The 18528-nt window shown below is 40.8% G+C and overlaps 1 protein-coding gene across 5 annotated transcripts in view; it reads left to right on the plus strand.

Moving 5' to 3' along the window:
- The window catches only part of LOC131243068 (superoxide dismutase [Fe] 2, chloroplastic), a 58928-nt gene extending 42097 nt beyond the window's left edge, over positions 1–16831 (plus strand). For 2 of the 5 annotated variants that reach the window (XM_058242146.1, XM_058242144.1), the window contains exons 5-9: positions 8994–9165; positions 10167–10240; positions 15621–15647; positions 15743–15766; positions 16363–16831. In XM_058242146.1, the coding sequence (XP_058098129.1) occupies positions 8994–9165; positions 10167–10240; positions 15621–15647; positions 15743–15766; positions 16363–16488 (423 nt within the window). In that variant the 3' untranslated portion in view covers positions 16489–16831. The remainder of the gene's footprint in view (positions 1–8993; positions 9166–10166; positions 10241–15620; positions 15648–15742; positions 15767–16362) is intronic. The other 3 variants (XM_058242145.1, XM_058242147.1, XM_058242148.1) reach the window with 3 other exon arrangements.
- The last annotated feature ends 1697 nt before the right edge of the window (positions 16832–18528 follow it).

Raw genomic sequence — 18528 nt, forward strand, 5'->3', positions numbered from 1 at the left:
TGGTGCGTAAGAAGGTGGAGATGATTTGGAGCGGATGTGGCTTCACACCACAATAATTAGCCCTTCGAGGAAGGGAGGGCTTTGCACCCAATTCGATTCTTCAACCCAAAGAGAAAGAGGAAGAAACGCATGAATTTTTTATTCGAAAATATCATTGAGAATACCTACATGTGATTGCTTTATTTATAAGAAAACCCTAAACCCCAAAAAGAGAAAATTACCCTTGCGCCATGTGCGTGCACTAATACTAAAACAAAAGCAAATAAAATAACTAATCTAAGCAATCAAAATCGTTCATGATGTTTCTAATAACAAAAATAGTTAAAACTCAAAGTCCCACATCATCTAAAGTAGTGGGCCACGATCTTGAGATCCGATGGAAGAATCTATGTGATGATCGGTTCCACTCCAATGCTCCATAACGCAGCCCCCTAATTATAAGGCCCTCCAAAGATGTCGTCGTCGATCCAAATCGAAAGTGGGGCTCGCCTCCTCTTAGAATACGTGCGTAGAGGGGGCGTGTGCGTGATGTCCCCATCAAAACCTCTTTCAAACTTTTGGTTCATGGAGTTCGCGACGACTCATGCTTCTGCATCATAATCTTCGCTACATGTCACCAACAACTCCGTCTTCACCAACCTTCTGCCCTCCAATCAAGATTGTGCATGAGTCAAATTGAGAGACTGGAGCTCCAGCAGAGCATCAGCCCTGTGCTCCTTCATTGCTAGAATGTCGAAAACCATGGCTTCTCGACTCTCCCCTGCCTCCTGCAAACTCTAAAAAGCTCCTCAACGGGGTGGTGACCCTTCCGACACCTCCCGCTACACTTGCAACACCACCCTTCTTTTCGCAACAATCATTGTTACTAATCTGGGTCTCCTTGCCCCTTGCTTTGCTTAATTCGAACTCTGGCCACCCCCACCTCCTCCCCATTCTCTATTGAATGGTCTAGTAGCAGCACTTAACCTAAACAAGAAGCTATTGTGATGTAGAAAGTCTTTAAAATAGAGCTCAAGAGGAATCTCTCAAAATAAAAACCATGCCTCTTCCTTCTTGAGCAGGGAATGTTCCACCCATTTCCAAATTTACAGAACATGGCCATCTATTGCTCCTGCCATAACTAGAAGTTCCACCTTCACCTCCGGCCTCAAGCAGATCCATACTTCATTGAAGCCAATCGACTTGAGCGAATACAACTCCGACGACAGCCAAATGGCAAATAAACTCCTAAGACTAGGAAATCACCTCATGATCTAGACGGAACCCCCACCCCCCAATAGAGGCCAACTTATCTTCCTTGGATTGCTTCTCATCTAGTGCACCCGCATCATTGTTGATGGAATCAATTGGGGTTGCTCCTCTAGAATTGCCTCCCTATGATGGACTTGTTTCCCTATCGAGAGGAGGGTGCCTCATCTAGTGCACCTGTGTCATTGCTAATGGACTCAATTGGGTTGCTTCTCTGGAATTGCCTCTTAATAGGAGGATGGATTTGTTTCCCTATCGAGAGGAGGGTGCCTTGGCATCTGCCGCACAACCATCATTTCCAAAGACCTCGTCGCTCCATTAGAAGTCTTTGCATCTAAACAGGGCTTCCCCTCCCTGCTATTGAGCTTAGAGCTGAAATCCGCTCTCTGAACTAAGAGTTTTCTTCCAAAACTCTCCACATGTAGCATCTTCACTGCTCTAGTGAGTTCTTCCTCCGAGCTCATCTAGACGAACGCGAAGCCTCGATATGCCACCTTGTACCTGTCCCTCGGCACCACTACATCCATCACCATTCCGGCTCTATCGAAAACCCTAAAAAAAATTGATTGGCAGCCAACCTCCCAGAAAGCCTTTGATGTAAAGGGTTGGATATTCCGACAGCAGTGGCTTCTTTCTGAGCTTCTTCTTGATGCTCAACTTCCTCTTCCTCACCGTCTCCTAGGGATCTCCATCCTTCTCTCCTACTAAAACCTCTCAACCTTTGCAACAATATGATACCTAGTAACACTAGAACAATCTCCTTTGGCCACAAAGGCTCAAGGTTTTTGGAGGCCTAACAAAACAGAAAGCAATGTGAAGATCAAAATCAGTATTAACTACTGTAGGACAAGTAGAAGAAGGTTGAGAGGAAACGTTCTGTGGATTCAAAGAAGTCAATTGGTGTGGAGTGCTTACTGTGGTCATGATGGGGACATCATGCGCACGCGCACGCCCCCCACCCTACGCACGTACGCAAGGAGGAGGAGGGCCCCACCATCGATCTGGATTGATGACGACATATATGGAGGGCCTCCAAGTTAGAGGACTATGTTTTGGTTCCTTGTAGTGGACCCAATCATCATGTGGATCCCAGCATTGGATCTCATGATCGTGGCCTACTACTCTAGATGACATAAGACTTTGAGTTTTGTTTATTATTGTTATTAGGAACATCATGGACATGAACGGTTTAGATTGCATTGATTAGTTATTATTTTTGTTACTTTGTCTTTAAGTAATAGTGTGCGCACATGGCGCGACTTTTGGGGTATAGGGTTTTCTTATAAATAGGCAACCCCTTGTAGGTTTTTTCTCATTGAATATTATGAATAAAATTCTGCGTTTTCGTGCTTTTCTAATTCTCTGAGTTGTGGAAATCCAATTGGGTGCGAAACCCCCCCTTCTTTGAAGCGCTAACTACCGTGGTGCAAAGCCACACCCATCTCAAATCGCCCCCATCTCTTACCATCCATATTCATCATCTCCCACAGCCATCCACACTTCAAATCCACCCCCTTTGCAACCGATCCTTCCTCTACAGCAGATTTGTAGAATCAGGCCCTGCAGGAGGGTTGAAACTTCGGCGGAGCACCGTGCACAGACCGGACGTCGGGTTAGTCTAAAATTTGGTGTGTGTGTGTGGCCCAACCCTGGCCGACCAAACCCAAGTTGTCGCTTTTTGGGTTCGTGGGCCCCACACACGTGAGGGCAGGATCCCATGCACATGCGTCTGGACCCAGCCGCTGTCCACACGTGTGGAACATCTCGGGTTTGTCTCTCCTCTATTTCGCCCCTCTCTTACCTTATTTCCCTAACCCTAACCCTAGATAATCCTAAATCCCAAATTCTATTCCACTTTTGCAAACCTTAGGTTTTTCCGATTTGAAACATGTGAATCCCTTGGATTGGAGAATAATCCTTTGCATGTGTGGATGATTCGACTCTCCTTTGAGCATTGTTTGGTTTATAATTTTAATTGATTCAGCCCTAACATGTGTAGGCTTGGACCCTCGTAGATTCCCCTTGTTGAATGCTTGACTTTATGTGGGATTTGAAATTTTTGTGATTGTTTTAAAATTAGTATGATCTAAAGCCTGAAATCTTGCATAATATATTTACTTTTCACTTCCTGCATCAGGTCACCTCATTTGGCAGTTGAGTTTATTATACTCTCAGCTCCTCTTTTACTTCAAGTATTTGAAGTTATCTGGAAAAGTGACTAGCATAGGGATAGAAACACAAGACTGCCTCTTTCCTTAAATAATTTTGACCTGAAGAGGTTTAGAGATAGTAGCACAGGAAAAAGGCACAGACTTTAAAAATTATCGTTTGTGGAACAATTTTCTTCTCTAAAGATGGATCAAAGAATCTATACTCACTCTATACTCCCTTTAAGATTGGCTATCCAAGAAAAGCACACTTCAAATCCTTAGGTTCAAGTTTTACCCTATCCGGCCCACGAATATGAACAAAACAGACACAACTGATGACTTTATGGGTACACTAAACAACAAACTATTATGGTCAAGGAATTGATAAGTAATTTTGAAGTTAAAGGACTTAAGAAGGCATCTAATTAATAAGGTATGATGCAGTGGGGACAGTTTCGCTGCAGAACCTCTTTGGAACATTCTTCCAAAAGATATCTAATTTTTCTCTCCATGACACCATTTTACTGTGGGTTATATGTATATGAAGTCCGGTGTGTAATTCCTTGATCTTCAAAGTAGGATTGCTCACCATTAAGGTATTCCTTTCCATTATCAGATCTAAAATTTTTAATTCCTTTCTCAAACTGAGTGATTATCATTTTATGAAAACTCCTAATAATTGTGGAACTTCATGACTGGTTTTCATAAGATAAACCCATGTACAATGGGAGAAATGATCCACAAATGAAATAAAATTACAGTAGCTAGAAATAGAAGAAATCAAGGAGGGTCCCCACACCTATGTAAAAAAGTTCTAACAATGAGTTGCTTTTTTATTACTTGGGAGGTAGAAAGTTCTATGTGATTGGGCTGGAGAGTAGTTGAAGCTGAAGTAGCAGAATCCAGCATGTGCGTACCATCGGCTTCATGACCAAGTCCAGTTATCTTCTTCGTCACCAACTCCTGGAATGCACTATATGAGGTATAAGATGTTGCACTGCAATTCAAAGATCTGGTAAGGTCACTGACTGAAACATGGTTAGTTGCAAAATTAGGAATATGGAGAATTGACAAGAAGGACAAATTAAGAAAGACAGTAGTAGTTCCCTTTCTAGATACAAAAGAAAAAATAACCATTAACAATCTAAACTTTTTCACGGTCGTACAATAGACTATAAGAATAAAAAAGAGAGGACATACCTGTTGTGTGGTTGTATGCACCTAAATCGATGATCCAGGGAAAGTCAGATAATGAGAGTTAGACATGATGGCCTGAATGCATGCCTGAATGGGAAAGGATGTGGTAGAGGAAGGTGGACAATACAACTAAGCAAATAGATGGTGGAGATTCTCACTCTTGCCTTTTGGAACAGACATCTGCCTCAAAGAGGACATTGCTAAATCTGGTGTAACAATGGGAAGCACTATTAACAGCTTAGAACTGATAGGAGTTGATTCTCCAATAAAAGCTGAATTGTGTGAATGTGACGGTCCTGGTCAGCTGAACTTGGTAGGATGCCCAAGTTCATTTCTAAAGCTTTTTAGCATCATGTGGTAGTCCACAACAGTGTTTCAAATAGCGCCCGTAGCGTACGCTACGTAGCATAGCGTGGCCGTAGCGCTACGCAGCGTCCCAAATAGCGTAAATCCCCTGTAGCGTACGCTATAGCTATGTAGCGCGTAGCGTCCGTTGCGTAAGCTACAATGTATTTTTTTACTGTTTTATTTTTTAATTCTTTTTTTCATGTTTTCATTGTTTCTAATGTTGAGGAATGTAACACTTGCATTGTACTTGATACTTTTAACCTATAGGATTTTTATTTCTTTTCATAATTGTGACTTGTGGTTTCAATTAGACATTATTAATTAAAGTGGTTTGCTTAGAAAGTTGTTGATGTGATAATTATTTAATTTGGCTTATATATGTGGATTGGCTTTTGATAAATGATAACTGATAACTTTTTTGAACATGCTTATAATTTATAAAATGAATCATCTTTTAGGCATTTATATATATATATATATATATATATATATATTTATTTATATATTTTCACTATTTATTATATTTGTCCTATTTTTAAATTAAAAAATCGAAGTATCGTGTAACTTACGCTACACGCTACGTATTTACGCTACATGCTATAGAGGGTGGAGCGCCACGCATCACGCTACCGCTATTTAAAACACTGGTCCACAATGATCATACTTCACCTTGTCCCTATCATCTTTGGTCAAATTTCCTCCTGTAATTATATGAGCTTCACCTTTATTACCTTCTGGTGGAAGGGAAGACAAGACAAGAGCGAATCTATCAGTCACTTGGGAGTGTTGTGTACTAGCACGACGATGTTCTCACTTTGAATAAAGGAGTAAACTTGGCTAAGTAGTGGAAGGTCATCTTAACTAAGCACTTGATCTCAGGGTAATCCAAACTGTGAATTTAAACCAGCTAAGAACTCAAAAATCTGGTTTGCTCTCCGTTTGCTGAACAGGTTGGTTTGAAGATTTGATATTGATCAAGTTCCTTCTCCATTCCATGTAGAATTGAATAATCACCATCTGGTTGCTGCTCCCCCTGTGTAAGATATGCAATATCTTGCTGTAGGTGGTATAAACGAGCTATGTTTTTTCTCTGCAAATGTGTAGGTAACAAAATACCATATTTCCCAGGCAGTTTGAGAAAGAAAAGAAGAAAAAAGAAAGAAAGAAATCTACTTAGTTGAGGCTACATAGTGCAACAATCAAGACAGTACCATCAAATTCTTGGGTTCCCACTTCTCATAGTATGCATCTGAAGTAGTTGCATCCGTAATCCTACTGTTAAGGTACCAATTAGGGGTGGGCGGCAATGGGTTGGCCGGCCCGGCCTGTAGGGCTAGGGCTTGGCCCCCTAAACTTGGCCTGAGAACTAGGCATGGGCATGAAATCTAGGCCTGGTGCCCATGCCTGGCTTGGCCCAGGCCAATGATAAATGCTTCGGCTTAATCATCAATTGGGTCATCATTATATGAAAAGAATGGGCAGTTTAAATACACTAGTGAGTGGTTGTCATTCAACTTACACATGTAGTTTAAAAGTGATCTTTTCCAAACATCAAAGCCATTTATATGATTGGGACTCATCTTGGCTGGAGGGGCCAAAAATCTTAGATTGGACAATTTCAAACCTTTGATCATCTCAATCTTTTCCCAACAGAGTGGTCCCTGTAGGGCCCAGGCAAGGGCCAGAGCTTAGGAAACTAGGGCCAGGCTAGGGTGCCCAGCCCTAGCCTGACCCATCGCCACCCCTAGTACTAGGGCTGTCAATGGGAGGGACCGGGCCAAGCAAAATAAAAAATTTGAACAAGCCCGGCCCAGCAGGCGCAGTCTGAATAGTTCAAAATTTGGGCTGAAGCCAACCCCAGGCCCGTTCCATTGACAGTCTACCCAGTTTGCCCCTTCCGCCAATATACGTCTTGGCAAATTGGGAACATTATAAGGTGGTTCGTATCTTCCAACTTCGTTGTAGTAATCTGTAAACCTTGGTTATCATTATGGAAAACCATATGAATGTACCACTTGGAGTACTTGAAACAGTAGAAGAATCTACCACACTACTATCGGACATCCCAATTGTTACGCAGCTTGTACAAAACCAAATTGATACATGCTGAATTTCTCAGGTCCCACCTACAAAGACCTCACAAGCATAAACTCATTGACCAGATACCATGTGATTTGATAACATTTTTGGAGCTGGATGGTTGTTGCCAGATAGATCTTGCCATGATACAGAATGCAGCTATAACCAAAATACCCATTACAAGAGAAACTGAGCAAGAACAACATCCGCAGGCATCCAATAAAGACCTGATGACTGTAGGTCGTAGCTAGGTCCTGCAATGTAAAAATATTCCAGTGACCATGATAAGAGCAGTAGGAAAACCAGTAGCGATGGGTTTCATCGAGGATTATTCATTATGGTTGCAATTTGTAGTGGTGAAACGTGTTGATTCCAATGGCATCAAGGCTCCAGCAATCTTGATGCTCGAACCACAGGATTGGCAACAGCATGTGTTGGCACGTGATTTTGACAACCTGTGTTCTCCAATGTTTTTGGACATCAGTTCAAATGGAGGATGAATCTGGTGATCGCTGTAGGTTGGAGAGATGGTGGGTTCCCTCATAGAAATGGGGAGAAGATGTGGATAATATGTGCCCAATTCTGTCATAGAAATAATGGGTTTTGATCTTGCCTCATTCTTTGGTGATGATCAATACCATCACATTGTCTATCCCCAATTTACAAAAATGGGTGCTGATCCAAAACTAAGCAAATTAACCCACCTGAAACTCTGATACCAAGTTGAGTATATGTGAAAAAAAACACGAGTAAAAGGAAAAAAGGATAGAGAAATGAGAGAGGAGATGATGAAGAAAGAGGAAGAGGCATCAAATAGGTCTCAGCCATATTCATGTCCAAACTCTTTTGTTAACTAATGATAAATGTTTGATAACATAAAGACAAATACTTTCACTACTAACAATAAAATAATGAATATGGAGGGGAAGTGAGTAAAATGGGTAAGATGTGGAGCGGCCCTACTTGAACAACGTGTTTTAACAGTTATTTAATGCCAAAATGCTGTGATGGTCATTAATTGTTCCAACAATGACTCATCTATTAAAGTATTCTGGTATCACTAGGTCGTATCCAAAATAGATTTTATACTCGAATCCATGTTGTGTTATATCTGCAGAGACCATGGGGAACCTGAAGGATCTCGGTAACTAGCATAAGAGCTTCATGATCGGGCACTTACTTCCTAGTGGTCAGTGGTTTGCTTGAATTTTGGTCCACTCATGGCTCTCCAAAAATACATATGCATTGTTGCTCATGCCACCAAGTTGGTGGCCAAGACAGATCAGTTACTCTCATGTGGTTCAATATGCCATATTTGTGTTTTTATTTATTTATTTTTAAAGGGAGATTTTAAGTATGAGAGCTCCTATGCTCTCATAGTACTATAAATTACAGTACTCCTAGTTGCATTGAGACACTTAGTCCAATCCATTGGTCCAAACTGTTCACTAAGTCCAGAGAATATTTCATGGGTTACCATGCAAACATCACACTAATCTGACAAATATAACCATATGATCAATAGCCTCTAATGTGGACGGTCAAGGTCATTCACATAAAAATATGTCCACTGACCAATTTGATCCATCTATTTGTTAGGACCCATCATGTAATGCTTATAATTCTAAAGAATGACTTTTTTTTAGGCAATTGAAACCATCCCATCCACTGCTTGGAAATGGATGGCTATAAAAGAAGGCCAAATCAAGTTGGGTCATCTGATCAGTGTGATTTTTGCATCATAGCCCATGGAATTTGTTCTGGACTTAATGGACAGTTCAGATTTATCAATTGGACTGTCCAAGTAAACTGATGCAGCTAGGAGCATTGGCGCATGTAAGTTATACATATTCATCTGAACTTCTATAATCTTGAAATCTTATTTTCTGACCAAATTATGTGGTTGTTTGTTAAGGAAAATACATTTCTAAGATGATTATGTGCTTGCTTTGGGAACTCGATCATTTGCAGGTCTGGAATCATGATTTCTTCTGGGAATCCATGCAACCTGGAGGTGGTAATATGCCTTGGGGTGGTGTTCTTCAGCAGATTGAGAAGGATTTTGGCTCCTTTACAAATTTCAAAGAAGAGTTTGTGAACACAGCCCTTGCACTATTTGGTTCTGGCTGGGTGTGGCTTGTGTGTGAGTACCCTTAGAATTGACTCTTCTTTGCCGAATTGAAATAATGAAGAACAGGACAATGCCTATAAACAATCTTTTCCCTTATTATCTCTACTATATATAACGTGAGTTGTGTTTGGCCAATTTTACCCTGCAATTAGTCAGAGGGAGGGCTTAAACTTTCGATTTTAAAAGGAAGATGGGATCTGTTTGGCCCTTCAACCAAGGGCATTTGTGTCTTACATGTGAGTAGCCCGCACTCACTTTCCTTCTCTTTGCATGTAGCCCGCATAGGGCGATGTCGTATTAGGGAGCTCATACAACAAAGGCTCTGTAGGGCTCACCATGGTGACTGTGAAATCCAATCCATAGATCTGTTGCGCCAGCTCATTAGGACATCAAACAAAAAATGAGGTAGATCTAAAATTCGAATGGGCCACAGCAACATAAAAAGTAGGGATGGGTTGCCCACCGTTGAAACCTTTCTTTCTCTCCCTGCATGTAGTATGCACCCCGCGTCTAGTCTCACGCTTGCCTTCGATCTCCTTCTCCTTTGGTCTCTCTCCCCTACTCTCTCAACGTATTGGTGTTTTGAAAAAACCATCCTTGCTCTGAACGAAGAACATGACAATATCCACCATTTCATTCTCTAGTTGTCATGCAAATCTCAAAGGTTTTTAGCCTCTGCTGCAATTGATACTCCCAAATGGATGAAATGTTTTCCTACCTCAAGAAAATGGTTTTCGAGTTTTCTTCAACCTGATAAGCTAACTTTGAATTCACAGAGAGAGGTTTTTAGTCAGTAACAGAGAAGGCTGACATGTCTTAGTCTTCGTGTCTACATCAACCATCCACTCAACGGTACTCAGTTACCTAACAAAAAAGATGTTTCTTCAATGTCTCAAATTCAAAAAAATATATATATAATTATAGTGAATTCGTAAATCTCATGTTTCTTATTCAGCTAATGTTAGCCATAAATAATGTATTGTGTATTGTCTCCTTTTTTTTACGTGTTTTAGTGAAAACCCAAGAGAAAAGGCTTGCTGTGGTTAAAACATCAAATGGCGTTAACCCGCTTGTTTGGGGCGACATTGTATGCTCTCTCTCTCTCTCTCTCTCACACACACACACACACACACACACACACACACACACACACACATGCTCACATCCAACACCCAGTACATCCAAGCCCCATCAGAAAGGTTTTATCAGAAAGGTTTTAAAAAATGGTTATGTAATGGATCCTATGTAACGGTAATGGTGGGAACTGATGCAGGACATGAAATTCAAATATAATGTGCGAGATTTCAGGCTTAAGATTACGCTAGTTCAAAAACAATTACACAAATTCCATATCCCACATGAAAGTCCAAACCATTCAATTAAGGGGAATCTATGCGGGTCCAGGCCTACACATGTTAGGGCTGGATCTGTTAAAATTATAAACCAAACGATGCTCAAAGATAAGCAGTAATCATCCACACATGCACAACAATCAGTCCCTAATCCAAGGGATTCACTAATTTCAATTCAAGGAACCTTAGGGTGAGAAAATGGGCAAACAAATTAAGGATAATGCAATCTAGGGTTAGGGTTTATGAAAAACTGGTATGAGAGGGTAAAATAAGAAGAAAACCTAAACTGGAAAACGGTTCCCACGCGCGGACAACAATAATGGCCCAGACGCACGTGCGTGTGATCACGGCCGCACGTGTGTGGGGCTCACTATTCAGAAAAGGCCACCTTGGCCCTTGTCGGCCAGGGATGGACTCCAAAACCTCCAAATCTCAACTCGATCCAATGCATGGTTTGTGCGTGGTGCTCCGCCGAAGTTTTAGCCCTCCTGCAGGGCCAGATTCTGAAAATCTGTTGTAGAGAGAAAAACGGCTGCAATTATTGATGGATTTATAGATGGAATGCTTGTAGGAGAAGAAATATGGATGGAAGAATGCGGGGACGAATCGGGATGATGTGGCTTCGCACCACGGTAGTTAGCCATTCGAAGAAGGGAGGGCTTTGCACCCAATTAGGTTTTCATAACTTGGAAAGGAGCAGGAAAATGCAGCAATTTTTATTCATCTTCATTGAATCAAAAGAACTACAAGGGGTGTCTATTTATAGGAAAACCCTATACCCCAAAACTCGCACCACGTGCGCAACCTATTACTTGGCGATGAAGAAAACCAAAATAAAAATCAATCAAAGAAATCTAATGCATTCATGATGTTTTAAATAACATAAATAAGCAAAATCTAAAATATGAACTTAATCCAACTAGCGGGCCTCGATCATGAGATCCCATGATGGGCTTTACTTGACTATCGGGCCCACTTCAATGAACCAAACTCTGTCTTCTAATTAGGAGGCCCTCCATGGACGTCATCATCGATCCAGATCGACGGTGGGGCCCTCCTGACATACGTGCATAGGAGGGCGGCGTGCATGCGCGTGTACGCGCGATGTCCCCATCAATTCTCCCCGGTTGTGAAGATTTCGCCACTGGTGAAATAATACTCCTGAACTGCTCCAGGATGTCAGCATCAAGTCTCTGAAGCTCCTTCTCAGTGAGCCACGTGCTGTCTGAAGCTGGGCATGACTTCCATTTAACCAAGTACTTCTGAAACCCGCCGTCCGACGTTGAAACTATTTGATGGTCTAGGATATCTTCTATTTCCTCTGTGTGTGTGAAGGTTAGGTATGAGAGGTAGAGGCTTGGAAGAAAGGTCAGGAAGAGTAGGTATGGGAGGTAGAGACTAGGAAAATGGATCGAGACAGGTAGGTATGGGACAGAGACTGTGAAGAAAGGTCAGAAATGGTAGGTATGGGAGGTAGAGGCTGGGAAAATGGGCCGGGACGGGTAGGTATGGGCCGTAGAGGCTGAAAAATTGGGTCAGTAAGGGTAGGTATGGGAGGTAGAGGCTGGGAAGATGGGTCGGGAGGGAGTCATGGATCAAGGGAAAGGTCTGAGGAATCATGATGGTTAGACGAAAGACTGGACAATGCATCAATGGCCCCTTAAAATGCAACTAAGTCCTCCACATTGAATGTGGAACTAATTCCCATGGAAGGTGGAAGATTTGCCACATACGCATTGAGACCGTTTCGTTTTATAATTTTGAAGGGTCCAATGCTACGCGCGTGTAACTTACGAATGACCCCCCGGAGGATACTGCTCGGGCCTGATGCGGACCATCACAGAGTCTCTTACATTAAATTCCTTGAAACATTTATGCAGGTCTGTAGAAAATTTGTAATGTTCATTATTGGTAGTGATCTTCTGCCTGATTTCTTGATACCATGAATGAATGTGATGCACAAAAGACTCTGTAGGCTTTGACAGCCTATGCGACAGTGACATAGGGATAAGATCAATAGGTTTCTCAGGTTTATAACCAGTAACGACTTCATAAGGACTGAGACCTGTGGACCCATCGACAGAACTATTAAACACAAACTCGGCTGTAGGTATTACGGTGTCCCATGTTCTGGTGTGCTCTATATCCCTCCTAGGGGGAGACTCATCCGGTAGATCATCAGGACAGACATCACGAAACTCATCCACTACCGGAATGGCGTCAATGAGAAACTCTACACTAGCCTCTGGTGCACTTTCTCTAGCTACAATGTTGCATATGTTGTTCCCCTCAAAATAGTGGTCTTGATGTCCCTCATGAGGTGGGTGCACGGGTGCACACCCATAACTGATTCCTTGGCCAACTCCATTTATTGGTCTATCATCCTGGCCACCTGCCTGAGATTGGACATCTACCCCAATGGAGGGGTTTGTCCTGGCGGAGGCCTTTAGTTTGGTAATACGCATATCAAATTGATCAAAGCGTTGGTCTATATGTTGTTCCCAGCGCTTACCCGAAAACTCGATCTTTTGGGACCGTTTGTTTAGTGACTCTAGCAGTTGCTTCATGTTTAGTGTAAGGGTACAAGCCAAAACCATGACCCATACGTATGACATACGGCTGCTAACTCCACCTAAGGACTTTCTACTACGACTATATGCAACTAAACGGGACTAAATGATCCTATGAGACTCTATATGAGGGAAACTACGCAGTGCTACTAAAATTCAGCAATATAGTTGTCAAAATATAAGAAAGTTATTTATTTATTTATTTACTTATTTTTAAGGAAACAACTTAGTTTCTAAAAAATGAAAAAGGAAAGTTTCTAAAAACAAATTAGGAAAGTTTCTTAAAAAAAAAAAATTAGGAAAGTTTCTATAAAAAGCAACCTAGTTTCTAAAAATGAAAAAGGAAAGTTTCGAAAAAAAAAAAAATAGGAAAGTTTCTAAAAAAAAAAAAAAAACAACCTAGTTTCTAAAAAAAGAAAAAGGAAAGTTTCTAAAAATAGAAAATAAGTTAGTTTCTAAAAAAGAAAAAGGAAAGTAAACTAGTTTCTAAAAAAGAAAAAGGAAAGGAAATTAGTTTCTAAAAACAGATTAAGAAAGTTTCTAAAAAATAGAAAAGGAAAGTTTCTAAACTTAGAAATAGAAAGCTAAGTTAATTTCTAACATAATTCAAATAAGGGTATAACAGAAAATTTCAACTGCTTATGTCAGGGTTTATGGACCTCTAAACAGCCATATATGATGAGAATTTATGCGTAATGGACATAAACAACTAAACCCTAAACATGTAATGCATTCCCTTATAAGAACCCTAAGCTCTGATACCAAATTTGATGCAGGACATGAAATTCAAATATGATGTGTGAGATTTTAGGCTTAAGATCACGTTAGTTCAGAAACAATTACACAAATTTCATATTCCACATGAAAGTCCAAACATTCAATTAAAGGGAATCTATGTGCGTCCAGGCCTAAACATGTTAGAGCTAGATCAATAAAAATTATGAACCAAATGATACTCAAAGATAAGAAATAATCATCCACACATGCACAACAATCAGTCCCTAATCAAAGGGATTCGCCTATTTCAATTCAAGGAACCCTAGGGTGAGAAAATGGGCAAATAAATTAAGGATAATACAATCTAGGGTTAGGGTTTATGAAAAACTAGTATGAGAGGGTAAAATAAGAAGAAAACCTAAATCGGAAGACAGTTCCCGCGTGTGGACAAGAACAATGGCCCAGACGCATGTGCGTGTGATCACGACCTCACGTGTGTGGGGCCCACTATTCAGAAAAGGCCACCTTGTCCCTGGTTAGCCAGGGATGGACTCCAAAACACCCAAATCTCAACTCGATCCGATGCACAGTTTGTGCGTGGTGCTCCGCAAAAGTTTCAGCCCTCCTGTAGGGCCAGATTATGGAAATCTGTTGTAGAGAGAAAAATGGCTGCAACTATTGATGGATTTGCAGATGGAATGTTTATAGGAGAAGATAGATATGGATGGAAGAAGGTGGGGACGAATTGGCATAGATGTGGCTTCGCACCACTGTAGTTAGCCCTTCGAAAAAGGGAGGGCTTCGCACCCAATTAGGTTTTTATAACTTGGAAAGGAGCAGGAAAACGCAGTAATTTTTATTCATCTTCATTGAATCAAAAGAACTACAAGGGGTGCCTATTTATAGGAAAACCTTATACTTCAAAACTCGTGCCATGTGCGCAACCTATTACTTGGCGATGAAGTAAACCAAAAAAAAAATTAATCAAAGAAATCTAAAGTATTCATGATGTTCTAAATAACATAAATAAACAAAACCTAAAATATGAACTTAATCCGACTAGCGGACCCTGATCATGAGATTCCATGATGGGCTTTGCTTGACTATCGGGCCCACTTCAATGAACCAAACTCCGTCTTCTAACTAGGAGGCCCTCCCTGGACGTTGTCATCGATCTAGATCAACGGTGGAGCCCTCCTTCTGGTGTACATGCATAGGGGGGCGGCGTGCGTACGCGTGTGTGCGTGATGTCCCCATCAGGAACCTTCATGCATTACGAGGCCATTATGGGCGTATGGTGGCCCATATCATAATGGTATTATTGAATACCTTGTCCACCCATTCATCAGGTGGGCCACACAAGAAATAATGTATTTCAGCTATAAATAGCAAAAGACAAGTGTGATCTGCCCGATGAGCGGATGGGGCTGATTCTTGGACAAAGTGATCCTCATGGTGGGGCCAACCTTTGGACAGGGTGGATGTCGCACATGCATGATAGGTTGGAAATTATGCACTAGGTGGATGGCAACGGGGTTTGGGCGAATGGTCTTCACCACAGGTTCTCTCCCTATAGGTGAGGGTTCGATTCCTCTCCTTGGCTTTACCCGGTACACATGGTTGTGGGTGATTGCGTGTATCCGTAGGGATTAGTCTCACTTCAAAAAAGAGGTGGGGACACCCTGTGTCTTCAAAAAAAAATTTAAAAAATAAAAATAAAATCAGTTGGATGTGACTGCATGTGTGTGCTTGCGTGAGTCAACTAGTCTGAAACTTTGGGCTGACATTCTTTTGAATTGATTTTTATTTTATTTTATTTTTTTTGAAGCCAATTATCAATCTGGATATGTGGGAGGTAAGTTGATGGACAAATGCCTCTGTTCTTCTTTCAAATTTATCCTTGTATACAGCAAGAATTTATAATCTTTTTCCATTTTGTAAATCTTGCAGCATGCTTACTATACCGATTACAAGGTACTTTACATCCATCCGAACTCCACCGTCCTACATCATTGATCCATGGTCCTTCAATTATGGTTTATTCAGATGATTCATGATAGGGAAAAGAGCGTCTACCCACTGGGAAACCAATATTTTGTTCCCAAATCTCCCACTGTCCTATGACAGTCGGCCAGAATCCAATTTCAGTCAAAATGGGATCTAATGCCATTTCTAATTCAATTTTTATTGTGGCATTAAGGGTTCCTTCTGTCCAAAACCCCACTTTGAATATGTGTGGGCATCCATTGGCATTTGGTAGTGGGAGCTTTGTGAATGCTTTGGGGCTCTTAATCATAATGGACATTTGAATTTGTTTTCAGCTTTATGATCACTTTTGCCTGTTAATTTCATGATATTTGGTGCCCTTGACCATTTTACAAAAAAAAAAAAAAAAAAAAAAAAGAAAAAAAAAAAAAAGAAAGAAAGAAAGAAAGAAAGATTGAGAAATCATCCCCCCACCAACAAAAAAATGATAATAATAATTAATAATAAAAGAGTAGAAAAAGGCTGGTTTGTTGATTCTGAAATTTACTCAAAGTTGCGTATGGTCTTTGGGATTCTATGAACAGGACAACAGGGGGAAATATGTGAGCGTATTCATGAACCACCTTGTTTCGTGGAATGCAGCGACGACCCGCATGGTCCGTGCTGAGGCCTTTGTGAATCTAGGGGAGCCAAATATTCCAGTGGCTTGAAAGTTTCATGAACTGGAATTTTATATATATATATATATATATATATATATATATATATATATATATATATATATATATATATATATATATAATCCCAATCTGTATTGGTATTATATGATATTTAGAGTTCTGTAGCTAATCCTAATCTGTATTGGTATTCTATATAGATAGGTGCATACATGTGAGTGGCTTTGTTTTAAACAGCATTAGATAAATATCATGATGATGAACATTAATGTTCTGTATATGTTTAATGATCATTGTAACAGGTGATTCAAAGCAAAAAATTAAAAATTAAAAATTGGCCATTAAATGGCTGGTATGGAAAACTCTATTTCTAACAGAGGCTTGTTTGTCTGCACAACATTTGCATATGCAAATGCTTTACACTAAATTATTTCCACATGTATTCATTTGCATGGTAATAATTTTTACCATGTTCTCCATTTTACTGTATTTTTCCTATAAAAGTCATATTCCCATGTTTGTTTCTGGTATGTCGCACCGATCTAAGAATCTATTTCAGTATAGCAACATTGTTAGCACACAGTGGACATGGGTCACTATCTGCATTGCACCATGTGTAAATGGGCCCTGTAATATACATCTACAACCGTGGAGCCCATTTCATGGATCTAGAAAGTATATTAGAAAATGTCCAAACATTTATATGGATCGTCTATTGTAAATCATTGATATGGTCTGGGCTTTACCGAAGTATGTCTAGTTCCAACCCATGAACGAAGGACCCGAGTCTAGGATCAGCTCAGCTCAGTCTTCCGAGTAGAGTCGGTTGCAGCCTTTAAGATCTGAAAATCTTTCCGCTTCTCCTTTTTGAACAAGAATGATTGCATTGTATCATGCTTCTGTCGCATGTGTAGAACATCCAAGCCTTGCAAATGGTGGGGCTCAACAAGAAGCTTGGTGTAGGAATCAGGTGGATCCACTCATAAGGTGGACCATGCCATTGAAATCAATGAAGGGCCGATAATCTGACCGGAAGTATCGGTGTGGCCGTGTGATGAGTGGGATCAACATAATTTTCATGATGGGACCTGTGTTTAGAAAAATTCAATCTGGGCCATTGAATCAGTCAAGTCCGTTGGGAGTCACCCAAATTTCAGAAAATCGACCCAGTTTCACTTGGGGGCCTGCCAAATGGCCCATTTGGTGGGTCCCATTCATACAATCCTAACCATATGGCCCAAGTCTACAAGAAATCTAAAAACATTGGCGACGATGGTTTTTATTCGAAGGTGGAAGTAGGGCGGTACATGAGCCAAACTAACTGGAAGTGCTCGCTTAGCTTGGCTTGAATCAGCTTGGACGACTCGAGATGAGCCAAGCTTCATATGACCCAGCTTGTTTTAGCCAAGTTCGAACATAGTGGAATTGGACTTGACTCGAACTCGGCTGAGCTCCACTCATATATATATATATATATATATATATAACTTAAATCTTATTCTACCGGTCCGTTCATTTCTTACCCAACTTGCCGCTCCCAAGCTCGACTCGGCGTTTGCCCAACTTGTCTTAGCCATATGCACTCGGCCATTCGCTCAAGCTCTCTTTCTCTCTCTTAGCACCAATAAAAAGGTACCTCTATGACTTTATATAATACTTTATATATATATATATATATATATATATATATATATATATATATATATATATATATATATATATATATATATATATATATAAGTGAATATTTGAATCGGGGGTTGGGTTAGTTGGGTCGGGTGGCTGGGTTGGGTTGGGTGTGGGTTGGGTCGGGTTGCTAGGTTTAGTTAGGTGCGGGATGGGTCGGGTTAGGAGTAGGCTCGACTTGACTCGAGGTAAGATCGCATTAAGCTTGACTCGAAAAGTTTAGTAAACAAACCAAGCTTTGGTGGTAAGCTCGAGGTCGAGCACAAACTCGAGGAGAGCAAAGATGAGTCAAGCCAAGCTTGGCCCATCTCAACTCAGCTCTGCTCGATGTACAGCCCTAGGTGGAAGCTCCATCAACGGGTACAATTCCAAGATGCGACCGTTCTA

Source organism: Magnolia sinica, chromosome 4 (genome assembly GCF_029962835.1).
Source record: "Magnolia sinica isolate HGM2019 chromosome 4, MsV1, whole genome shotgun sequence".
Taxonomy (NCBI): domain Eukaryota; kingdom Viridiplantae; phylum Streptophyta; class Magnoliopsida; order Magnoliales; family Magnoliaceae; genus Magnolia; species Magnolia sinica.